The 26208-nt window shown below is 43.7% G+C and overlaps 2 protein-coding genes across 2 annotated transcripts in view; one reads left to right on the top strand and one right to left on the bottom strand.

Moving 5' to 3' along the window:
* Positions 1–146, top strand: part of MARCKSL1 (MARCKS-like 1) — a 922-nt gene extending 776 nt beyond the window's left edge. The window contains exon 2 of the mRNA XM_006777421.1: positions 132–146. Coding sequence (XP_006777484.1) covers positions 132–146 — 15 coding nt within the window. The remainder of the gene's footprint in view (positions 1–131) is intronic.
* Positions 147–790: 644 nt separating this feature from the next.
* Positions 791–20538, bottom strand: HDAC1 (histone deacetylase 1). The gene is made up of 14 exons (XM_015572859.1): positions 20482–20538; positions 19918–20030; positions 12718–12835; positions 8682–8756; positions 6674–6812; positions 6073–6214; positions 4965–5057; positions 3769–3877; positions 3550–3690; positions 2899–3007; positions 2674–2804; positions 2273–2425; positions 1689–1737; positions 791–1423 (listed from the first exon to the last, which is right to left on the bottom strand). The coding sequence occupies exons 2-14, from the start codon at positions 19990–19992 to the stop codon at positions 1396–1398; spliced, it is 1362 nt and encodes a 453-aa protein (XP_015428345.1). The 5' UTR covers positions 19993–20030; positions 20482–20538; the 3' UTR covers positions 791–1395.
* Positions 20539–26208: the final 5670 nt, after the last annotated feature.

Consider the following 26208-nt stretch of genomic DNA (forward strand, 5'->3'; position numbering starts at 1 on the left):
GTTTTCCCCCCCAATTCTTTTCCAAGTAGGTTTTGTTTACTCCCCAAATCCCTGAGCCAGATGTGGGGTGCCTACACTCCTAAACCCTGAGTGTCCAGCCTTCCCTGTTTTTAGTCTCGTGCTGTGCCTAGTGGCACCTGGGCTAGGGGAGGACACTGCCCCTGTCTAGGTTTTTATAAACGTCTTACTCAAGTTCAAACCTCCAGCTTGTGAATCAACTGTGTCTCTTTTTTGACTTGGTAAGCAAGTATTAGGCTTTGGGGTGGGGGGAGGTCTGTAATGTGAAACAACTTCTTTTCTTTTCCCCCTCCCATTGTTGTAAATAACTTTTAATGGCCAAATCCCAGATTTGTACTTTTTTTTTTTTTCTAACTTTTAAAACCATTCTCTTCCACCTGGTTTTACTGTAACATTTGGAAAAGGAATAAATGTTGTCCCTTTAGTGGTGCTTTTTAATGAGTGGCCTTCTGGGGGAAGGGTGAGAAGACTGGTTAATCTCAGCCCTGGCCAGTGTTGCTCAGTTGGTTGGAGTGTAGTCCAGTATAGCAAAAAGTTATCAAACCCAGTTGGGGTTCATGCCAGGGGAAACCGATCAACCTTTCTCTTTCTCCCCCTTCCTCTCTCTAAAAAATAAAATTTAAAAAGGATTGGTTAACCTCAAACCTTGAGGGAGGGATGAAGGACAGGTAAGTTTGTGGGGTTCTTTTATTGTTGGGGCGTTGCCCAGATCTTCATGGACCCCAGAAAGGCAGGGAAGTGGAATAAAAATTAACCCAGGGATACTGCTAGATAAGCTCAGGAGGGTATAGAAATGTACCATTTTATTACAAAGATTCTCACACACACATACACACACACAAAATCCCCAAAAATAGCATCTCAAAAAGGAAACTACCAATTCCCACCTGCAAAATGGAGGAGTGAGAGGGGTCAGGGGTCAGATAGTGTGAGTTTCTTAACTCACTTGGGGCCAGTGGGAAGGTATAACAACCAATCTAAATGTAGCTGATGTTACCTTAAGGCGCCTGTAAAGAACAGGGGGTTCCTGAAGACCCAGCCATTCCTAGAATGCTCAATATGGGCATCTTTCCAAAGCCACTAAGCAGGAATTTGGCATTTTGGAATTATGTTCTATGGATGTTTAAGAGAATAGACTCCCTTCCACCCAGAACTGGCACCCTTTATGGTTCAAAATTAAGAATTGGGGAAGGATGGCAGGGCAGCTATTATAAGAGCGTGCCCTGGGCTCATGGCCCTGGTTCCTGTCTAGTCCCTGGGAATATTTATATTTAATATATTTTTATATAAATACACAGAAATAGAAAATATAAAATCTGAGGGGTTACAGGAGAAAGATGGGGCACTTAGCAAGAAGCCAGAACTGGAGAGGACTGCTCAGGCCAATTTGACCTCCTCTTTAACCCTGTGGAGAGAACAGACTGCTATGAGATGACCCACCCCAGAGGCCTGAAGTGTGGGTACAGTGACTGACTTCCACAGGACCCCGCTGCCCAGGTGACTGCTGAGGGCCGGGGCTCCCTAGCTCTGCCTAGAACTGCAGACAGACTGGTCCCTGAAAGGGGCCTTTGTGAGCTGGAGCAGCTGTCCCTGTGCCTTCCCTCTCAGTGTAGTGGACAAAGGGGCTGGTGCACCACTGCCAGGGAGATGGCTGACAGCTCCTTCCTCACCCTTTGGCTTCTTGCTTGTCCTCCTTGGTTTTCTCCTCTTCTGTGACTTCTGAAACATAAAAGTGCAGGGATGGCCAAGGACAGACCCTCTGGAAAGACCCATGGGATGTTCCCTTACCAAAAAACCCCTTCCCCACACTACAGCTCACTGGACATAAAAAAAAGCCCATCCCAGGTCTACCCAGTGAGCCCTGTTGAGAACAAACAGGTCTGACCGGTTTCCCAACCTGCTAGAGCCTGAACCTGGTGGGAGGAGGCAGCCCCCTGGGAAACTGGGGTGAAATGCCAGGAAAAGGGCTTGGGTGGTATGTGAGGGCCACACTCCTGACCACAGGGAGCCCAGGCATGTCCCTGGCTTTGGAGCCTGGCAGGGCTCGATAATCTGGTGGAGATGATGAATTGAGTTTCATTCCTTTGTAAGCCTTGCCACTTCTGGGAGCCACTGAAAGGCCAAGGAGCTGAGGAAGATCCCCACAGGAGCTGGCAGGATCCAAGTCAGCTCCCTCCTCCCAGTGCCCTACATAGATTCATCATTCCCCAGTACTGGGGCTCAACACCCAAATCTTTGCCTAACCCATACCCACCTTTCTTCTCTTCTGGGTCTTTCTCTTTTTCATCCTCAGTTTTAACTCTCTTGGCTTTTTTGAAGTTGGAAGAGTTCTTGCGACCACCTTCTCCTTCCTCATCAGAGTCGGAGAACTCTTCCTCACAGGCAATTCGTTTGTCAGAGGAACAGACTGGGAAGCAATGGAAAACACAGAGAGCAGGAGTGCCCTATGTTTCCCCATGAGTGTCCTCTGAGAGACACTAAGGGTAGAGGACAAAGAAGGGCAAAGGGAACTCAGGTTCCCTACTTGCTCCTACAGGCACTGAACTTGGGTTTCCTAACAGATGGGTAACTTGGGGGAAATGGAAACCAAGAACAGTGGAGGGAAGTTAGAGTTGCCTACTCAGGGAAGTACAGGACCCTGGGTTGGGGTCTTACTCGAAATGCGCTTGTCAGGGTCTTCCTCATCCTCATCACCACTCTCCTCTGGAATGGCGTCCTCGGGAATCGCCTGCATTTGGACCCCAGGTGCATGGGGCAGCATTCTCAGGTTCTCAAACAGTCGCTGTCTATGGCCAATGGTATAGAGGGTGGCTGGGTTCTAGTTAGGGACAAACCACAGCCTGGAATGTTCAATCAAGAGGTGTCTGGGGATATACTCACTTGATCTTCTCCAGGTACTCATTTGTGTTCTGGTTAGTCATATTGGAAGGACTGATGTGAAGTTTGAAATCTGGCCCAAAGTATTCAAAGTAGTCGTTGTATGGAAGCTCTAATTGGGGTAGCAGAGAGAGTCATGAGACCTGGCCAAACCATGGGACCCCGAGAAAAGCATTTACAGATTTATAAGGACCTATAAGCCCAACTATCAAAGAGAAGAATGCCTCCAAAATAGGGTGAGAATCATGTCTATAGTACTTCAATCTTTTCAATGGCATTCTCCAATGTCCACACCAGTGGTGTGTGTGTTTACCTCATTATGAGTAGGCCCAAGCCCTTGGTTTAGAAAGATTTAGGCAATATTAATTGGGAGCACTCCCTTACTCACTACCCCAGTTACCATATAGAGAAACTCCAGAGCTATAAATAACCAGTGGTAATTTTGTTCAGACCAAAAAAGGGAGAGGGAACAGGGTCAAAAAGGACTCAGGAAAAATTCATGACTATGGTCTGACAAACACAAGAGAATAAACAGGAGAATCAATAACTAGTATTGGAAGAGGAGAGGTCATTTAGCCAAAGGGAAAGGAGTTGTGAACTTGAGGACATGTGAGCTCCAGCTCTAACCAGCCAACCTGGCCTTGGAGCTATTACCATTAGGAATCTCTGTGTCCAGAGCGACAGCTGTTTCGTATGTCCAGCATCGGGCAACATTACGAATGGTGTAGCCACCTCCTCCCAGCATCAGCATAGGCAGGTTAAAGCTCTTCACAAACTCCACACACTTGGCGTGCCCTTTGGTGGAAGGAGGTGCTGGGTTACAGAAGCACCAGCAGGACCCTGCCCACCCAGGCCTATGCCACCTGGCCTCACCTTTGATGGTCAGATTGAAGCAACCTAACCGATCCCCAGACAGGGAGTCAGAGCCACACTGTAGGACGACTGCACTGGGTTGAAACATCTCCATCACTTTGGATATGACCTAAAGGATAACATCCTCGTCACCACCAGCCTCAAGAAAAGCTATGTGTTGTTTTAGGCTAAAAAGAGTGGGTGCAGCACTTGCTTCTGTACCTTTCCACTCTCTTATATGCTGGGTGGTAGATAAAAGGAAGTATCAGCCCGGGCTTCTGGTTTTCCCACTTTGAATTTCAGTTTTCTGATCTGACAGGATCTCCTAGCTCTACCAACACTGAACTTAGAATGGCCTCTGTATCAACCCCCAGTCCCTTCTTTCACTACCTAAGACTTCCTCCAGGAAGTCTTTCTGACCCTTAGGTGCGTCTGCTCTACTCACCTGGTCCTATAGACTTTGAGCCTGATCTTGTGAGGAACCATTACTGAGGACAGAGACCATAACTCAGGCTTCTGTTGCTGCCCGCCCTTACTACAAGCACAAATTAGGCATTTGGTGTTTGCTGACTTTACTAGGTTACTCTATTAATGGTTCCCTGCTGCTGACAAGTGAAGATTTGTCAGCAGGACATTCAAGACTCCCTCTGAAATACTGACCCCAACATACATTTTCTACATCCTTAGATACTCTTCCCACGTATCACAGTGGCCTACAGACAGCTACATATTGGCACCACTGTTCCCTCTGTTGAATGCCACCCCTCCCACCAGCCCCCATGTCCTTCTTTACATGGGTAACTCATTTTTCAAAGTCTAGCTCAAATGTCACCACCTCTGTGCAACAATCAGACTACCCTTTCCCCAGCCCAGGCAGCAGACTGCCTCACACTCCTCTGGTTCATCCCTCAAAAACAGTACTGACTACACCGTTAGGTATATGCCTGCCTCCCACACTCTAGATTGTGAGGTCTTCAAGGCCATAGATCATGACTTAGGTATTCTTGTATCCAACAGAAGGCCTGAATCACAGAAGGCATCAACAACTATTTGGATGAATTGTTTCCGGAACTGAGCATACAGCATGCAATCCAGGGTTGAAGCACATCTCCCAACCAGCCTCTCAGTGGGGAAAGACCCTGAAATGGTGGGGTGCTTTGCTACCCCTCCCTTAGGCCAATCCCATTTGTAACCCAGGTGGTGGATAAACCACTTACCGGCTTGAAAATGGCCTCATAGGACTCGTCATCAATCCCATCTCGAAGCGGGTAGTTAACAGCATAATACTTGCCTTTGCCAGCCCCGATATCCTAATCAAGGGGACATTAAAATAAAACTGAGAAATGAAGCTAGAAGTTCAAGGATGGGGGCTGGTTCTAAGAGGCAAGCGGGGCCCATGAGGGGCCAGAGACACTGTGGTTAGTACCCTTCCCCTCAGTGGCAAGTCTAGCTCACAGCTCATGACACACCACTGAGCCTGTACCCAAACGGGGAATTGTTTATGGGTCCAGCGATTAAATATCCTATCCCACAGCACAAAGACCTCTACCTTTGGGTTGGGTTAGAGCTGGCTGGTGACTGGGACACAGAATACCTACCTGCAACAACCCTTTCCTCTCCAGAGAGCTTTACTGCTCACTCTACCCACCCACCCTCTCTCTCTAGGGATATATGGTGGGGATGCAAAGAAGGAAAAAAAGAGTTCTCAAAATGGTAAATACTCAGTTACTCTAATGCTCATCATACCAAACAATTGAATCAGTGCCACTTTTTTCACCTAAGGGTTTACTGACATGACAAAATGGCTGATATCACAGTATTCATGCTAATAACAGAACAGTTCAATGAATTAGCTTCCAAGGATTCTTAGAGGTCCATGGATGGACTTCATTTAGGCGGAGGTGTCTTAACTATTCGATATCCAATGCAAAATTTCATGTACTTTTTTGGGGATAGATGATCAAAAGGGAAGTGACCTAAAATATTTTTCCCCTGAGATGGTTCATAAGGGTCCCAAATCCTAGCCCATGGGAGAGAGCCTGACATTTCTAGCCTAAAATTCAAGCCATATGGGAAAGTGTAATGTGATTTAGCTGTGGCCTGGAGGAAAGTGCATGAGTCAGGCAACCCCTTTCCCTCCCAAATTCTTTATGTTCCAACACTCCCTTCCTTCAGAATAAGGGAGGAAAGGAGACTATGGGCAGGTGTCTTGGGCTGGAGAATGGTGTTCTGAAAGGCAGAAGAGGCAGGAAGTGGTTTTTGGTGAATGAGAGTTAGAGCTGGCAGCTGAGGGTGAGCTGATTGGCCCCAGAAAGGAGTTCTCACCCGTAGATCCCCAGTTCCTGGGAAGTACTCTCCATATTTATGAAAGGACACAGTCATGACCCGGTCTGTGGTATAGAAGGCCTCTTCCACGCCATCGCCATGGTGAATATCAATGTCAATATACAGCACCCTCTGGTGATACCTAGGATCAAAAAAAGGTCAGGGATCTGGGGGCTCTTTTTGAGTGGGACGCGCCAAGGGCGCCAGGTCCCAGCTTACCGAGCTGGCTGCCTCCCTCAGGTATCTCTAAGCACCAGAGACGTGGAAACTGGCTGAAGGAAGGTGGAAGTGCGGCAGGGTGTCTCCAGAGGCCTGACCAAGCCGACCAAGTCCGATCTTCCTACTCTATAGCCAGGGTCAACTCCAGCCACACAGGGACACTCTGGAGGCAGGATCTGAGCAGCGCCTACCCCTGATCTTGCCGTGGGCTCAGATCAAATCAAGACCCCGTCAAGGAGAGAATGGCCAGAGACACTCACTGAACATATCCTAGCCAACACACTGCTAAGAAAAGCAAACTAGGGAAGCAAGCCCAGGGGGAAAGGTAAGTGGGAACCTGGCCTAAGGTGCTTCTCCGAAAGAAAAGGCCAGGCAGGCATACTTTAGCAGTTCCAGGATGGCCAAGACGATATCGTTGACATAACAGAAGCCAGATGCCTCAGACTTCTTTGCATGGTGTAGGCCCCCAGCCCAATTCACAGCGATGTCCGTCTGCTGCTTATTAAGTTTCACAGCACTTGCTGGGTGTGGGAAGAAAGAACAAAAGCCTATTACCAAGCCACTCTCCCCCTCCCCGCAAGAAGCCCAGGGAACCAGTGAGAGGTAGGACCTGCCTATTCAACAGCTGTATCATACAATTCACAAGCCAGTCTTCTCCCTACCCTCCCATCCCATCCCATCCCATCCCATCCCAACCGTCAGTAAATATATTACTCTAAAAAAACTATTTTCTAAACAAAAGGTGGTAAACCCTTTAGTATGCCTTAAACTTGGTTTAGTGGGTCATGACCAATATATATATACCTAAATAAAACAGAGTAGAATAAAAGTATCAGAATAATAGTAAAGGTAACTGCTCTTCTGTAAAACTGGCTTCAGGGTGAGAAAGAGTTTTGAGTTGAGTATGTGTGTGTGTGCGTGTGTGTATGTACACAACTTGGATTGCAAATACAAATGTTATTTCTTACCATGGTTCACAGTGAAGATGCCAAAGGTAACAGAGGCTCAAAATACAAATAGGTCCAAGAAGTGAGAGAGAAATATACACTCAAGTGTTCTAGTACATTTGTTAAAGTGTAATTTTAATAGAAGTAACATGAAACAATCCAAATGATCCAACAAGAGGCGACCAACTGAATCAACTGAAGTAGGTCCAAAACATGGAATAATCATGTAACCACTAAAAAACATGCTGTATCTACTACAGATAGAGAAACTTTAAAGATTTATTAAAATGAAAAATGGAGATTAATGCAAGGTATTTTTGCATTATATAGATGTATATATGTTATGTCCAGATATATACACACAGAAAAAAGAATGAATGTACAAACTCTAAAATGGTAACAATAGTTATTCATTGACAGTGTGATTGTGGGCAATTTTTTTCCCCCTGTGCAATTCTTTGTTTCCTGAGATTACACTGGGTAGTGGAAGGGAGAGGGGAGGAGAGAAAACAACAGGCATAAGAAAATTAATACCTGTTAAGAAAAAGGGTTAGAATAACTCTATAAGTAATCTAAAAGTTACTAATAAAAGTGGGCAATATTTAGAGCATATTTCTGACCTCAAAGATAATTACCATGTTCTTTTGTACAACACAAATGATGACACTTCCCATTTTTATAGCACTATGCTGTTCACAAATTGCTTTTATGGACAGCATCTCAACAATCCCATAAAGTCAGCAGGGAATTCCTGTATTTAAGATCTCTTGGTAGGAGAGATCAGTCAAGGACACCTGTCAGTACCATATCAAGAGACTGAGCCTGGGCTGGGACTGAACCAGGACAGCTGAAAGACCAAAGGTTGCCCTAACCAGTTTGGCTGAGTGGATAGAGTGTTGGCCTACGGACTCAAGGGTCCCAGGTTCGATTATGGTCAAGGGCATGTACCCAGTAGGGAGTGTGCAGAAGGCAGCTGATCGTTGTTTCTCTCTCATTGATGCTTCTAACTTTCTATCCCTCTCCCTTCCTCTGTGTAAAAAATCAAAATATATTTTTAAAAAAAGACCTAAGGTAAAAACCCACAGGACCACCCTGGCTGGTATGCCTCAGTGGTTGGAGTGTTGGGCCACAGACCGAAGGGTCTCAGGTTTGATTCCCGGTTAAGGGCATGTATCTGGATTGCAGGTTCAATCCATGTCCCCAGTAGGGGCGCATGTAGGAGGGGACCAATCACTATGCTTTTCTCCTCCCTCTCTTTCTCCCCCTTCTACTCTCTCTAGAAGATCAATGCAAAAGGTACCCTTAGGTGAAGATTAACAAACAAACAAACCCACAGTACCATTTCATATGGTCACAGATCAGCCTACTGGGACAGTGACCTAAAAGACAGTCCTCACTACTACAACCCAGCACAGCCCTCAAGGAGGGAGGTATGGTCCTTACCCACAGAGCCACCAGTAGATAACTGACAGAACTCAAACAGGCCATCAAATACAGGACAGTCTTCACCAACGTTGACTTGAAAGACATAAGTGAAAGGTTAGTTTCCACAATTTCCTTTAGTTTTTGTTTATATATTTATGAGCTGATAGAAAAACAGAATTTGAATTCAGAAGGCTTGGGTTCTAGTCCAGGCTCTACTACTTACTGGCTGTGTAAGTGGGTCACATCATTTAATTTCTCTGAGCTTTGGCTCTTTATCCATAACAAGTCATAATGACATCCCACCTTACTCCATTGTTGAGAAGATGAACAGAAATCTTAGATGAGGAAACATTTAGCAAGTAAGTGCTTGGAAAATGTTGATTCATTACATGAGGGAGAAAAATTTAGCCTCTTCTTCCAGCCTGGGTTTGTTACTCTACCTCACTCAGGCTGACCAACAAGGAATTCACCAAATATTTAGCAATATGCCAGACACTACGCTAAATGCTTTCAATAGCTGATATAATCTATCCTCACACAACCATATGAGGTAAAATTTGGTCCCATTTTATGAATGGGGAAACAGGCTCAGAGAGATGAACTGCTAATAAATGGCAGAGGCAGTATTCAAGTATTGGCCTGCCTGTCCTAAAAGCCTATGAAAACATACTCTGGCTTTTCCCCAGTAATTTCACATACACAATCTCATCTGATCCTCATAACAATCCCATGAGCTAGACAAGACAGATATCAACCCCACACAAAGATATGGAGAAGTGGCTTGCCCAAGGTTATACAACCAGGCAATGGCAAGAACCAAAATCAGAGTCCAGGTGTCTTGAATCCCACAGTCCAGTGCTCTTTTTACTACACCCACAAGTGACAACTGGAGTAAAGTTATTTCAGGCCTAAAGGGGTGAAAGTACAAACTAAAACACAATGATAAACACATGCAAACCAGAATGCAAATGAAATGAAAAGGACAGGAAAGGAAGCACACCTGAAGGTTGTAGACTCACAGAGCAAGAGAGGAACCTTACGGCTCCAAGTCTCTTCTCACAGAAAAGGAAACTGCTGAGACATCAATGATACATAAGAATTTAGAGGCAGGGGTAGGACCACAGCCTATTCTCTTGCCCTAGCCTTCCCATTACCCACCCACTGTTACCAATAATAGTTCCCAAATTAGACTAAGGAGGAGGACCCCTGTAGGATGAGGAGGGCAGGAGAACCCAGCTTGAGACAGCTGAAGCTCAAGGTTTACAATAACCGTAAGAGCTATCATCAAGGTTTGCAATAGCCATAGAGTTATCAACTCTGGCACTGCCCTAAATGTGAAGGGTGCTCTGATCTGATGCCCTGCCAAGACAAGTGCTTGGGAAAGCATGGCCCGCGTAAGGGGATGCGCAGTGGGTGGCTCTCTCCCCAGCTTCCCGGGTAAACATTGGGAGGTTGTGTCAATAAGAACTTTGGCCCCTGGGCCAGGCTATTTATCCATGGCAACCAATTTCTTCCTCTGGCTGCTTCCTCCTGCAGTGGGTTTGGCTTGCCTGGGTTTCCAACATTTTGCTTGCATTCCCATTTGGGATGTGGAGCATCCATGGAGGAAATGGGTGTTTTACACATAAGAAAATACTATTTCATTTCAGGTATAATTTCCTAGGTTAAGTGTTGGTAAATATTTTAAAGAGAGCTCAGTTCTTACATCCCTGATATCTCTGTAGACACCCCTGGTTATAAAGCACTGTACTAAGTGATATCTCTCTATAATCCTATGAATCAAGTCAATAAGGTTCTCTGAAATCCTTAGAGAGTCTTATCCTTCCTACTCCTCATCTTCAATGAGAAAAAATCCTAGACTTACTTTTTAAATGCACAAATTTAGCGTGCTGGTTTCAGGAAAATTAGAAAAAACTATGAGCCAGAGCCAAACCCGTGCACTCTGGAGGGCCTAATATTTTGTCTGCCTTGACAGATTTTAAATATATTTATTGATTTCAGAGAGGAAAGGAGAGGGAGTGAGAGATAGAAACATCAATGATGAAAGAGAATCATTGATCAGCTGCTTCTTGCACATCAACACCGGGGATCGAGCCTGCAACTTGGGCATGTGCCCTAACCAGGAATGGAACCGTGACCTCCTGGTTAATAGGTCAACACTCCACCACTGAGCCTGCGGACTGAAAGGTCCCAGGTTTGATTCCGGTGAAGGGCATGTACCTGGGTTGCGGGCACATCCCCAGTAGGAGATGTGCAGGAGGCAGCTGATTGATGTTTCTAACTCTCTATCTCTCTCCCTTCCTCTCTGTAAAAAATCAATTAAAAAAAAAAAAAGTTGTAAGTCATACTAGTTGGTGCTTTGAATACATTATCTAATTTACCCGCCCCCAATCTCCACTATAAGATAAACACTACTGTCTTCTTTTTAAAGAAGGGCAAACAGACTCAGAACAAAAACAAAAACAGGCTCAGAGAGGTTAGGAGACTTACTCAAGAACACATATTTAAGTGGCAGAGCTAAGGGATTCAAACCAAGACATCAAAGCTAATTTTCTTGCCCTAGACAGTTTGGCTCAGTGGATAGTCAGCTTGCAGACTAAAGAGTCCTAGGTTCAATTCTGGTCAAGGGCACATACCCAGGTTGCGGGCTCAAACCCCAGTAGGGGCGTGCAGGAGACAGCCAATCAATGATTCTCTCTCATTGATGTTTCTATTTCTCTCTCCCTCTCCTTTTCTCTGTGAAATCAATAAAAAATATATATATATATTTTAAAAAGCTCATTTTCTTGCTTCAACAGTTTCTCTCTCAGAGAAGCCCTCTCTACTAACACTGGAGCCTCACTGCTAGTCTAAATAGGTAATGGAAACCCCTAATGCCAAAGGAATGAATTTGTCTCACGTTGAAAGGAAACAAGACCCTGCTAATTCAGAGCAAACACTTCACTTAGAGGGCAGCAGCTCCTGGAGCTGTGAAACTCAATGCTTCAAAGAAGGTTCCTGTGGTTCTGTAATCACTACCTGCACAATTATTGCAACAAATAAATAACTTTCTGCCTTGGGACTCAGACTACCTGGGCCAGTAGCAACAAACAAGTGCCACAGATTTCCTGATATTTGAAAATAAGCTGTCATAAACTATGAAAACCTCTCTGAACAATGCTGTTATATTGTTTTACTGAGATCTTAGGTGCTCAGAGAGAATTTCTAAAATTACAAGAGCAAAGTCATATATGATAGTTCCTCCCAAATTTGAACATATTTTTCCCCCACAGCTAAAACAATCCCCATAATTCCTATAAATTGGGTGTTGCTTCTGAGATGGAACCTGTTCTGACTTTCAAGTCCCAAGAGACAGGGGGAGAATCACCTCAACTCAAAGATTACATCATCCGGAGCCTGTCCTCAGTTGCTGCTAAATTCTCAATTCACATAGTGGGAGCAGTTAGTTGTATGACATCCAATCCATTTTACTAAAGAAAAATCTGAGATGAGGGGAAGTGACTTGTCAAGCCAGTTAAGAGTCAGAGCTGGGCGGGCTGCGGTGCTTCAGTGGTTGAACGTTGACCTATGAACCAGGAGGTCACGGTTCAATTCCCAGTCAGGGCACATCCCCTCTGTTGCCGGCTCAATCCCCAGTGGGGGACATGCAGGAAGCAGCCAAACGATGCTCTCTCATCACTGATGTTTCTGAATTTCTCTCCCTCTCCCTTCTTCTCTGAAATCAATAAAAATATACTTTTAAAACAAAGAGTCAAAGCTGGGACCTATATCTTTTATCCCCACTCCCAGGTCAGTGCTTTTTCCATTACAACTACTACAATTTTCTTGGCAAAATGTTGTGAATCTAACTGGACGGGGTTCAATCTCTATTCCTTACAATCGGAAACAAGGAAAACCAGAAGAGAAAAAAGAAGCACTTTAGCACCCTTGGGAGGCAAGGGAAATCAGGTGTCAGCTGAATGGGAGGAACAAAGGAAAGCAGGGTGGCCCCCTCCAATTGAAAGGGAGATCCAACTGGGGGCTTGAACATAGGGAACAAACAGAAGGGACTTACATCTCTGCATCTGCTTGCTGTATTCAGACATGTTATCTGGGCGGATGGAGCGCAAGAATTTTATGTAATCATCGCTGTGATACTTGGTCATCTCTTCAGCATTGGCTTTGTGAGGACGCTAGAGGGCAGAGAGGAGAAAGGGCATGTTATTCTTAACTACATGCCAGTCTTCACTCAGTCTAGTTCAGGGGTGGGCAAACTTTTTGACTCGAGGGCCACAATGGGTTCTTAAACTGGACTGGAGGGCCGGAACAAAAGCATGGATGGAGTGTTTGTGTGAACTAATACATGTTAACACTGTTGCTGGTGAAGGAGCAGAGGGGAGAGCAAGAGAACCCTGAAAATCCAGTGATGGCGAACCTATGAACTCATTTTTTTGGTTGATTTTTCTTTGTTAAATGGCATTTAAATATGCAAAATAAATATCAAAAATATAAATCTTTGTTTTACTATGGTTGCAAATATCAAAAAATTTCTATATGTGACACAGCACCAGAGTTAAGTTAGGGTTTTTCAAAATGCTGATACGCCGAGCTCAAAAGGTTCGCCATCACTGGGCTAGATGCTATAAAGGATAAAAAGAAATTACTGATTATATTTAGGACTCAAGAAACTTGAAATCTAATTAAGCAAATAAGATTATTAAAGGAAACTCGATATCAGCAGACCCAGATGCAACTCAACCTCTGTTGCTTTGGTAAGTCTACCTCTTGAGCTTCAACTCCCTCATTTACTATTTAGGAATAACAATATCTACCTTACACAGAAGTTGTAAGAATTGAATAAGATTGTTAAATCTCTTTATAAATTATAAAGCACTTAAATATTACTTTTTAATATTAAATATAACAATTTATAATTATGGGCCAAATGGCTCCAAAAGTTCAATAAGAAGGGGTGACTAGCCCTAGTTGGTTTTCTCAATGGACAGAGCACTGGCCTGCAGACGGAAGGGTCCCAGGTTCAATTCCAGTCAAGGACATATGCGCCTCAATCCCCAGTAGGAGGTGTGCAAGAGGCAGCCAATCATTGATTCTTTCTCATCATTGATGTTTCTCTCTCCTTCTCCCTTGCTCTCTGAAATCATAAAAATATATTTAAAAAAGAAAAAGAAAAGGGGTGACTAATAATTTGAAATAGATGGGACATCATTCTGATTCTTCCTCCCCTCTTTTTAAAAATTCTCTTATCTTTTCTTCTCTTCCCCTCATTTCTTCAAGGCAGGCCTTCAAAGATGACCCTCTTCTTTTCTAATTACCAATACTTTTATAATAGACACTTTATATGCTATCTCATATGATCCTTACAACCACCTTTTATTTTATTTATTTTTTAATTGATTAGAAACATCCTGCACACCCTCTACTGGGGACTGAGCTCGCAACCCAGGCATGTGCCCCGACTGGGAATAGAACTATGACCTAGTTCTTGGGTTGATGCTTAACCACTGAAACACACCAATTGGGCCTTACAACCACCTTTTAACCAGTTAACTGCCATGATATTTTGAATTTAAAAAAGGTCTGCCGGGCGTCTATAGATGCTTATGACGTACAAATGGTAAAAGTTTATACTATTATCCTCACTTGCAGTAAGGAAACTAAAGCAGAGAGGTTAAGTATTTTGCCCAAGGTTACACACTAGGAAGCTGGATTAGGAAACCCAGAGGTCTGGCTTATTTAATTCTCTGAGTCTCATTTAATTCTTACTAAATATAATGAGAAAGATAAGACTCAAAGATGGATACAGTTTTATTAAAAAACACCCACATTGAAAGAAGCAAGGCTTGGCTCCAAATACTTAGGTGTTTTGTGTTTGTTTGTTTTTAAGTGTGTGTATATATAATATTTTTTTATTGATTTCAGAGAAGAAGAGTGAGGGAGAGAGAGAGAAACATCAATGAATCAATGATGAGAGGATCACTGATCGGCTGCCTCCTGCACACCCACTAGTGGGGATCAAACCCGCAATCTGGGCATGTGCCCTGACCTGGAGTCAACCATGACCTTCATAGGTTGATGCTCAACCACTGAGCGACACTGGCTGGGCCCTTTTCTTAAAGTAGGTAGTATTAATTACAATGTGATTTTTTTATACCTTACATATATTTTTTTTTAAATTATTTCATATCTACATTATATAAAAACATTTTTTAAAAACAGAACAAAAGAACAGAAGGCAATGAATAAGAAGCCCAGGAATATATAGAATTAGCATCCAAGGCAAGGAAGAGAACAGGACTTTTGATTATGTAAATAGGAAGGTTTCTGGATAAAAGTGGGGATGTAGATTCTGGGAGAGATGAATTGAGGAAGGAGCCCAAAAGGGTGAAATTGTGTGAAAAATACCTCAACATGTCTCCTTCAGGTGTAGACACAGAAGTACAGAAGTAATACAACTACTATGAGAATTCTAAGGGGCATCTTTTAGGACTGACTCTCAAAAGCCATCCATCTCAGGATAGATACTAAAATGGCTATCTATGCTTTGAGAAAGGAATGCTAGGATCACAGCCCAGAGAAAAGAGAGGACAGAAGGGATGAATGCAGAGAAACTATGTTGGAATAGGGCCAAAGATGCACTCTCAATGAAAAGGTAGGGCTAGAGAAAGAAAAAGATCACATTAAAGAGAATAAGGTTTAGCCCTAACAGGTTGCTCAGTGGTTAGAGTGTCGGCCCACAGACTGAAGGATCAGGGGTTTGATTCCAGTCAAGGGCACGTACCTCAGTGGCAGGCTCAATCCCCAGCCCAGGTCAGGGTACATGCAGAAGGCAACCAATCGATGTATCTCTCTCACATCAATGTTTCTCTCTCTCTGTCTCTCTCCATCCCTTCCACTCTATCTAAAAATCAATGGAAAAAATATTCTCAGATGAGGATTAACGAAAAACACACACAAGGTATAGATTTCGGACGAAGAAATAACACTGAGGTTTTGCTTTAGAAGTTTAGAGTAAGACTACCACACATCTATATATATAAAACCCTAATATGCAAATAGACCAAACAGCGGAACAACCAAACAACCAGTTGCTATGACATACACTGACCACCCGGGGGCACGTGCTGAACATGGTGGGCAATGGCCACCGTGGGATGGTGGAGCAGATGAGTGGCGGTGCCAGACCAAGGCAGGGCACCATTTGCTGTCATCGGGGCAAGCCTCTGGTGGTTACTGAAAATTCTTTGCTCCTGTGTGCTGTGGTCCTGCCCGGTGCTTGCACCTGCTGCCAGCGTGGCCCTGATCGCCCCTCGGGGCTTCTCTACCTACCCCTGCTCCTGAGGAGCCATCGGGCCGGCAGCTGCTTCTTGCACCCACTGCCAGCGCCAGCCCTGCTCACACCCACTGCCAGCAACGGCCCCGCTTGCATCCACTGCTGGCACCGAAGCCGCTATTTGCACCTACTGCCAGTACCAGCCTCGCTTGCACTCGCTGCCGATGCCCCCAATCACTTGGTGCCATCAGTGCAGGGGAGCTGCAGTGGCTGCCAGCAGACAGGGGGCCAGGGGCTACGGCAGGAGGGCCGAGACCCACCTGTGCTCACTGCAGCCTCGCGGCCCATAGTTTCTTTCAAGGTGCACCAATTTGTGCACTGGGCCCCTGGTATTACATAATTTCCAATAAAGTATTATTATTTTCTATGACAGCAGCAGTTGGTTGCTTTCCAACGAGCCATTCTTGGTAACATATCTCAATTTGGTTTGGTGTTAATGTACATAGCCACAGGGATCAAATGTGATTAGTCTAAGCCAATTGCTGGTAAATGGTCTAAGGATGGCAAATGACCCAATGAGATATAAGGGGAAATCTCTGGAGAGGGTTTTCCTCTTTAATAAAAAGAACAGTCCTGCCGAAACCGGTTTGGCTCAGTGGATAGAGAGTCAGCCTGTGTGTAGACTGAAGGGTCCCAGGTTCGATTCCAGTCAAGGGCATGTACCTTGGTTTCGGGCACATCCCCAGTGGGGAGTGTGCAGGAGGCAGCTGATCGATGTTTCTCTCTCATTGATGTTTCTAGCTCTCTATCCCTCTCCCTTCCTCTGTGTAAAAAATCAATAAAATATATTTTTAAATAAAAAAAAAAGAATAGAGTGGGGTGGGGACAGTGATCCATTTATCCTGTTCCCTTCCTTTTTGGATTCTGTTATACAAAGACATAATATTTGGAGATAGCCATCATGTGACTTCAAGGCAAAAAAACATGATGAAATCACATAAGCTAAGGATGGCTGAGAAGAAGGATAAAATAAGCCCGAGTCCCTGATGACATAGCCAAATAGTCTAGAGACCATTTACTTCTAGACTTCTGGTTAAAAGGTTGTTTAAGAAGGAAAAAAGGACAAATGGACAGATACAGACACTGGAATTAGAGAGATATGGGTTGGAGTCTCAACTCATTTATTAATAGCTATGTAACTTTGGACATGTTCATTAATTATCTTCTTTGAGCTTGTTTTCTGATCTATAAGTTAGGGTTATTATAATTAATACACTAAATAACAGGCACCATAGCCAGGCACCAGCAATCATTAATAAATATTAGTTTATTTTTCTTCTCACTTGAAGATAGAATTCATTTTTTTATTTCTCAAATCTCTCATAGAGGTTGATACAGTCCCTGAGGTATTACAGTACTCAACAAAAATATGTTGGAAGAGGATTTGGGTTGACTCTTGAAGATGAGTAAGATATGAGGGGGCACAGTAAATAATCCTCCCAGTCAGGATGGTGTGGAAAGATGCAGAATCTGATCTGGCTGATTTGGAGGGCTAAGGGGGGAAAGGAAAGAAAGACGGCAAGTTGGGGCCAGATTAGCATGGTGTAGATGTGCAATAGGCAGCTCTGGAGACTCCTGGTGCTTACTAATCCACATTCAGGTATCCTTTTTATATATATATATATATATTTTCTTTTTTATTGATTTCAGAGAGGGAGAGGTAGAGAGATAGAAACATCAATGATGAGAGAGAATCATTGATTGGCTGTCTCCTGCAGGTCCCCAACTGGGGATCGAGCCCACAACCCCGGGCATGTGCCCTTGACCACAATTGAACCTGGTACCCTTTGGTCCGCAGGTCGACGCTTTATCCACTGAGCCAAACCAGCTAGACCTCGGGTATCCTCTTTATCTAAATGCTAGTCTGCTCTCCAGAGTGCCTAAAAACCTTGCTACCTTTTATGTTTTCCATTCCCAGCTGCCTTTCACACCTGAAAAATCTCTCCGGTCTCAAGATCTGACCTACTCCTATCTACCTTCCCTCTGGCTTCCCCAGCTATCTCTACAGGATCTTAGAGACATAACAGGACCATCTGGGAAGGAAAACTCATCCCTTTCATTCTCTGGAATGGTGAGGAAGGATACTGCTGTTGCTAGGTTACTTAAGCTGCCCGTACACTTTAACAGACTCTTATGCTCTAACCATAAGGCAACATGGGCCCCCAGATCCTCTTGATTTTCTCACTTGGACCTTTGCAACAGCTCCTAAATGGCCCCTGTGCTACTAAAATGGGTGCCTATTCCTATCCCTTTCATGTAAAATCGTTCACTTTTTCTTCACTACCTCCAGATAAGGCTCAAACTGGGAACCTTTGAATCAAATTTGGTCCACAGATGTACTGATGTGTTTCTGTTTAAGTTTTAAAAACTGGAAGATGGAGCAGAGACCAGCAGGAACGGAGTCAAGAGGTTAGACCAGCCGTGGGCAAACTACGGCCCGCGGGCTGGATCCAGCCCATTTGGCTGTTCTATCCGGCCCGCGGAACCGAAAGAGCGGAGGGTTCTCTTGCTCTCCCCTCCGCTCCTTCACCAGCAGCAGTGTTAACATGTATTAGTTCACACACACACTCCATCCATGCTTTTGTTCCGGCCCTCCGGTCCAGTTTAAGAACCCATTGTGGCCCTCGAGTCAAAAAGTTTGCCCACCCCTGGGTTAGACAGTCTATACTCTTTAGTAACTAGAGACTTGGAGCTAGTTCAAAAATCCCAATAACCATTTTAGGCATTGGATTTTTTCACTCTAACCCATCAGAGCTGCTTAGTACAGCAAATCCAATTCTTGCTGACCTCTTCAGCTCTAGCTCCCCTCACACCTGTGAACTTTACCACAATACCTGAACACTGAACTACTTACATTTTCCCCAAACGCACCATATTGTTCTTACTTCTCTGCCTTTTTGCATATGTTCTTCCCTTGGCCTAGAATGCCAATCCCATTCCAAATTCCAGGCTAGATTCTACTTAATCTTTAAACTCTGCTCAGATATCACCTCTAGGAAATATCCCAAGGCTCCCTTATTCCTTCACTGCTCCTTATCTCTACATCTTGTTCTTTTTTTTTAATAGTTTATATATTTTTAGAGAGATGAAGGGGGAAGAGAGAAATATCGACATCAAAGCATAACACATTGATTGACTACCTCCTGCACACTTCCTACTGGGGATTGAGCCCACAATTCCGGCATGAGCCCTGACTGGGAATGGAACCAGCAACCTCTCAGTGCACAGGATGACGCCCAACCAACTGAGCCACACTAGTCAGGGCGCATCTTGTACTTTTTTTGTTGTTGTTAATCCTTACCCAAGAATATTTTCCCATTGACTTTTAGATATAGTAAAAGGGAGGGGGAGAGACACAGAGAGAGAATCATCGATGTGAGAGAGACACATTGACTGGCTGCCTTCTGAATAAACCCTGACAGGGCCAGGGCTTGAACCTGAAACCCAGGTATGTGCCCTTGACTGGGAATCAAACCTGAGACTCTTTGGTGCACAGGCCGGTGCTCTAACCACTGAGAACACTGGCCAGAGAGTATGCATTTTTAAATTGTTGCAGGTACACACTATAGTACAACACATCTGATGAATGGGCATTCAAGAAAATAAGATAATGCCGAAACCGGTTTGGCTCAGTGGATAGAGCGTCAGCCTGCGGACTGAGAGGTCCCGGGTTCGATTCCGGTCAAGGGCATGTGCCTGGGTTGCGGGCACATCCCCGGTGGTGGATGTGCAGGAGGCAGCTGATCGATGTTTCTCTCTCATCGATGTTTCTAATTCTCTCTATCTCTCTCCCTTCCTCTCTGTGAAAAATCAATAAAATATGTTAAAAAAAAAGTGTTAAAAAAAAGAAAATAAGATAATGAATGACATATGGGGAATCAGAGCTGATGAGATTAGGGAGGGGCGGAGCTCCCAGTAACTCACATAGATTTCCATTTTTCGGTAGAGACCATAGTTAAGTAGCAAATTGTGAGTCATGCGGATTCGGTGAGGTTTCATTGGGTGGCCTTGTCCATAATAGTAATTTCCAACATCCCCTGAAGAAGAAAGAGTGACAGTTTCAGTGACACAGACACACATTCCCAGAAGAACCCAGGAATCTTTCCAATAAACTTTCTTTCTGGTTCATTCTAGTCTTTAAGATTCTTACCCACCTTGAGGAGGGATAACTCCAAATGGGGAAAAAAATGTGACAAGTAGCTTTAGAATGAACCCCTCACACTCTCTAGTTAGTGCCTATGGATCATGGGGGAAGAAACTGGGCTAGACTGACGTTTTTAAGTGTTGACTTCTCCAGTTCAAGATACTTGCCCGGATTTCAGGTTCAATCCCCAGTAGGGGGAGTGCAGGAGGCAGCAGATCCATGTTTTTCTCTCATCATCAATGTTTCTCTCCCTCTCCCTTCCTCTCTTTGAAATCAATAAAAACATATTTTAAAAAAAGAAAAATAACCATCAATACTCAGAATTATTATAAGCCATAGTTCACCTCTTGCACATGACACTTCACATTCATTTTCTTACTGGATTCTCACAATAACCCTGTAAAGTAGACAGGGAGTTTTATTGCCATTTTATAGAATAGAAAACTAAACTCTTGCTTCATCTACAGCAATGGTCCCTCTGCCTTCAATTCAAATTATTGGCCACACTGTCACCAGTTATTCCCCTAATACACAGCTTTGATAACATCACTCCCCTGCTCAAAAATCCTTAATGGCCCCCCATCCCCTACAGGATGAAAAATAAAGAACAACTTCAGTAACCTGGCATTCAAGGACTTTCTTAATATACTTTTCCAGCTTCATCTCTTGTTATCTATCATCACCACTCTCCTCCACAAGTCTCTCCTTCTCTCTTTCTCCCTCGCCACTAGCTGGGAGCAGACAAACTACTACAGCCCTTGGGCCAAATATAACTGGCTGCCTGTTTTATGCAAATAATATTTTATTGGCACACAGCCATGACCATGAGTTTATATATTGCCTACAGCTGCTTTCACATTATAATAGGAGAGTTCAGTAGTTAAATAATTGCTATAGAAACCCATCCATATGGCAAGAAAAGTCTAAAATATTTACTATCTGGTCTTTTACAGAAAGTTTGCCACTATCTGCTCTAAACACACTAGATTATTGTCAGCATCCTGAACATGATATTCACCTTCATCAAATATCCTTAGTTCAGCCAAACAGGTTTGGCTCAGTGGATAGAGCATCGGCCTGCGGACTGAGAGGTCCCAGGTTCGATTCCGGTCAAGGGCATGTACCTGGGTTGCGGGCACATCCCCAGTAGGAGATGTGCAGGAGGCAGCTGATCGATGTTTCTCTCTCATCGATGTTTCTAACTATCTCTCTCCCTTCTTCTCTGTAAAAAATCAATAAAATATATTTTAAAAAAAATATCCTTAGTTCATACTGTTCCTTTGACCTGGAATGTCCTTCCTTCTCTGATGATCCTCACACTACAAAGCCCAGCTCAAGCTCCAAACATATTCCTAATTAGAATAATGGTCTTTTCCTCTGTGTGCAATTTATTTAGCACATAATTCATTTGTTTTGTATCTGAATTATTGACATACCTATTTATATCTCCATTAAGACTAGGTGCTCCTTCAAGGAAAGGACAAATATGCCCTATATATCACAGAGGCTCAATAAAGATTCAAAGAGTTGAACTGAGATTCAGAAAAGTTAAGTGCCTGCACAAGATCACACAATCAATGAGTGATTTGGGAGTCAACTCTTCTGACTCGGAATCTAGTATGCCAGGTATCTACTTCAGTTTGCACTTAACTGAGAGGGCTCTGTGAGTCTACTTAGTAGACAGTTTCTGTAATAATATTCCAAAATCTAGTGAACTGCACACCCAAAGATTCTTCCTAAGGAGTCCATCAGGATGAGGCAGATCTTTCAGCACCAGTGAAAAAAGGTTCCAACCTCTTATCCATTGTAGGTTGATGGTACCAGAAACAGGTTTCATTCCAGAGAGCAATGCACTGTGGGGAATGCCATCAACAGCATCCAAGCCACACTCCAAGCCTCTTTGTCATAGACAAGGTCTGGGATAATGGGAAACTTCTAAACAGCCAGAGTACAGCCTGTAGTGGCATTCAATAGGAATCCGTGTTCCACATAGACACAGATTTTGAGATGCAATAGCAAGAAAGGAAAGCAGAAAGTTGTTCCCAGGGTCCCTTATTAGCCATGGGGATGGATAGAATAGATTCTTAAGGCAGTGGCTGATGTAGATACAATTTGTTGGGCAGTCAGTAGATACATGGCTATAATCATGATATATAATTGAATTCCTGCTTACCCAAGTCTGGCATGGGCCTTGACCCCTAGCAACTCCCTTGCCTATCAAGCTTGGATCCAGCCAAGACTTAGACTTGAGGAACTAAGATACCTTATCTAGAAGGTTAAGGGAGTACCTGAAGGTGGGGCCCAGAGACACCATCCTCTTAACAGTTTTTAATTAGGTTGCTGAGAGACTTTAAAAGAAATAACTGGTATTTAGGTACTACTTTTAAACTTTAAAAGAGCTTTTCCCACTGTTCTCATAGTTTGTTTTTGTTTTTTTTTTAATGTTATGGAAGTGACCTGAGGCTAGAAAGGTAAAGTGACTTACCCAATACTGCAAAGCTTCTAAGCAGCAGAGCCAAATCTGAGTTCCAAGCTAGTGACCTCACTGCAAAACTCACACTGTCTTCAAAAGTAAGATGTTTCTCTTCTCTAAAAGTTGGTTCTTTACCCTTTTTCTCTTTTTAAACTAAGACTGTGGAGATCACAAAACTGCAAACTAACATGGCTACGAAGTCATAAGATCCAGCCTCAAATGCGCCCTCACCACTGCCCAGCAATCTTTCCAAATTTATTTTTCGACCTCCCTCTTTCACAGCAGCTATTTAACAGTTATCTCTCTTCAAGATTCCTACACTACCAACTGACCTCCCCCACTCTCAGGAAAAAAAATATTCTCCTACCTTATCTTGAAAACTCCCTCAAACTTAACTACATTTGAACTTTTTCTTACCTACTTATCAAGAAGGAACTTCCTCTTGAAGGCTAGTGTCCCCACATATGCTCTGGTGTCCATCTCACCTGGTCTCCTCAGGAAACTCCACCATTACTAGCCCCTCTAATATCTTCAACCTCTCCTTCTCCCTGGCTATTTCCCCTAAGAATTTGAATATGCTCAACTCTCAAGCATTCTATCTCCCCTTTATCAACAACTCTCTCTCTGCCCAGGACAAGCTTTATTAAAAAGTTGGGCCAAATATAACTGGCTGCCTGATGTCTCCTCTTCACTCACTTCTTCAATTCCAAACCCTGCACAGAAAACAGTTCTTGCCCACACCTGGCCACTCCCTCCCTCTTTTGGCTACTGTAACCCAACACTTTCTGGTTCACTTACATCTTGGACCATTCCCTCTGTATCTTCACCGACAGCCTACTAGGAGCTAGCACTGTTTTGAGGGTTGAGCATTCAGAGGTAGATAAGACATGTTCCCTTTCCCTTAGGCATTTACTATCTGTAAAAGGTATGAACAAGTAAATGGGCAATTCCAACACAAGTGACAAATGCTGACAGGGGAGTATAGAGCATGACGGACATTAGTCTTTTCCTCAGTACATTTCCTTAGAATTCCACCCTGGATCCTCTTCTCTTTTCACTCTACACAACTTCTTGGGGTGACTGACTGCATATAATAAAATTCTTCTATAATAAAATTCCCATCGGTATGCTGATGATTACCAAAAATCTCTCTACCTTTTCATTTCTGTCTTCTAAACTACAGACCAGAATGGTCAATTGCCTACTGGACACCTCTGCTTGGATATCCCCCAAACATATCAACAGGAAAACAAACAAACAAATAAGCAAAAAGCCTACCAAAAAACTCCCCAAAGTTATCAACTGACATGATCTCCAAACACTCAGCATCAAACTGCCCAAACCAGAAACTTGGGCTCCTTGTCTTCTTCCTTACCCCAACATTCATGAATTTAATTTCTGTCCCAGAGTGCTAGCTCTAAGCATAAATCTGATGTCATCACTAACCTGAATAAAACTTCAATGACTCACAAGTGCCCTTAGAATAAAGTACAACTTCCTTAGGATAGTATGCCCAGCCCTTCATGCTCAGGTCCCCATTTATTTCTCTGGCCTCACCACTTGCAACCTTTCCCTTACCCCAGCTCTCTGCTCCCTACCTTCTCCACTCTGCCCTCAAATCTATGTTTCAGGCATACTGTACAAGGTGTACCAGTTAATACTGCGGATTTTTTCAATAGATGGAGTTACACATATGTTGATATATATGTGATTTGATATGTATGCTATTTGTTGTATTGACAACAAGCTTCAAAACTTTAAATGTCAACTTTTCTGAAGGTGTTAACATCCTATTTTTATGCTTAAAAATATCGAATTTTATGCCAAAAAAAGAGCATTTGCAGGAAGTTTTAATTCATTACTTTTGAAGAAAAGTGCTGCTGAAAGTTATTGTATACTTCGGGAAGCTTACAACAAAAAATGTTGCTTCAATAGCACGAAAGAAAGTCTTTTTGGCATCGAATTGTGACTGGCGATGAAAAGTGGGCTTATTTTGAGAATCCCAAATGCACAAAATCATGGGTTGATCCAGATCAACCATCAACATTGACTGCAAGGCCAAATCACTTCGGAAGGAAGACAATGCTCTGTTTGGTGGGATCAGGAAGGTGTGAATTATGAGCTTCTAAAACCAGGTGAAATACTGATCGCTACCAACAACAAATAATCAATTTGAACTTCGCTTTGATCGTGAAACGACCAGAATATGCCAGAAGACATGGCAAAGTAATTTTGCTTCATGATGACGCACCATCACACACTTCAAAACAAGTTAATGACACGTTAAAATAGTGGTTCTCAACTGTCCTAATGCCGCAACCCTTTAATACAGTTCCTCGTGTTGTGGTGACCCCCAATTTCATTGTTACAAATTGAACATAATTAAAGCATAGTGATTATTCACAAAAACAATATGTAATTATATATGTGTTTTCCAATGGTTTTAGGCAACCCCTGTGAAAGGGTCATTTGACTCCCAAAGGAGTCGCGACCCATAGGTTGAGAACCGCTGTCTTAGCGGCTCCCCTTTGCACATCCCCAGTAGGGAGTGTGCAGGAGGAAGCTGGTCGATGTTTCTAACTCTCTATTCCTTTCCCTTACTCTCTGTAAAAAAATCAACAAAATATTTTTTTTAAAAAGATCTCGCCTGGGAGGTATTAACCCACCCGCCATATCCACCAGACCTTGCTCCTTCAGATTACTTGTTCCAATCGGTGGCACACACACTTTCTGTGCAGCACTTCAAAACATAAGAAGTGGAAAATTGGGTCTCTGAATGGTTTGCCTCAAAACAAGAAAAGTTCTATTGGGACGGTATCCACAAATTACCTGAAAGATGGGGGAAATGTGTAGCGAGCAATGGACATTACTTTGAATAAAGCACTTTTGATGTTTCTCTTGAAATTATCGTGTTTCCTTTGATTACAAAATCCACATTACTAACCGGTACACCTAGTATAGAAACATGCTGGTTTTCAAATGTGCTGTCCTCTCTTTCATCTCTAACCTTGCTGTTACCTTTGCCAGGCCAATAACTCCTGTTCTTCAGGTCCTAGCTGAGATGGCACTGCTCTCCCTGACTCCTGGGTCTGGGCTGGGTGCCCCTACAACACTCTGGGAGTTCCTTTATCCCAGCAAGACACTGGGGAGCGGTTCTCTGTCACTATCTCCGCTCCAAACTGAGCTGGAGAAGTGACTTGATCAACCCCCCTCCCCGGCTCCAGCACCGACATGCTACCTAACTCAGAGTAAGCTGCTGGGTAGACTTTTGGTACGTGAATAAGTAGCGTCCTTCTCCTTCCAACCCCAGGAGCTCCATTTCCCAGTAGCAGCTGCAGGCCCTGCTCAGAGACCGTGAGAGGGACACTGGTGACCACCAGTTGGTGATTCCTGAAGGACTCTTCTCAAGGAGGAGTAGGGACAGGGGCAGTAAAAGACCTGGGTAGTCTCAGGAGAAAATATAAACCCTTGCAATCTTCCCCATCATATTCTGTCTCCCCCCTCAGCCTCAGCCTCCCCTCCAGGAGTCCCACTCCAACTCTCCCATCAGACTTCACAATTCCCCACTGAGAGTACCTCAGACGTCCCCGAGCGACCC

Source organism: Myotis davidii, unplaced genomic scaffold, assembly GCF_000327345.1.
Source record: "Myotis davidii unplaced genomic scaffold, ASM32734v1 scaffold88, whole genome shotgun sequence".
NCBI lineage: Eukaryota > Metazoa > Chordata > Mammalia > Chiroptera > Vespertilionidae > Myotis > Myotis davidii.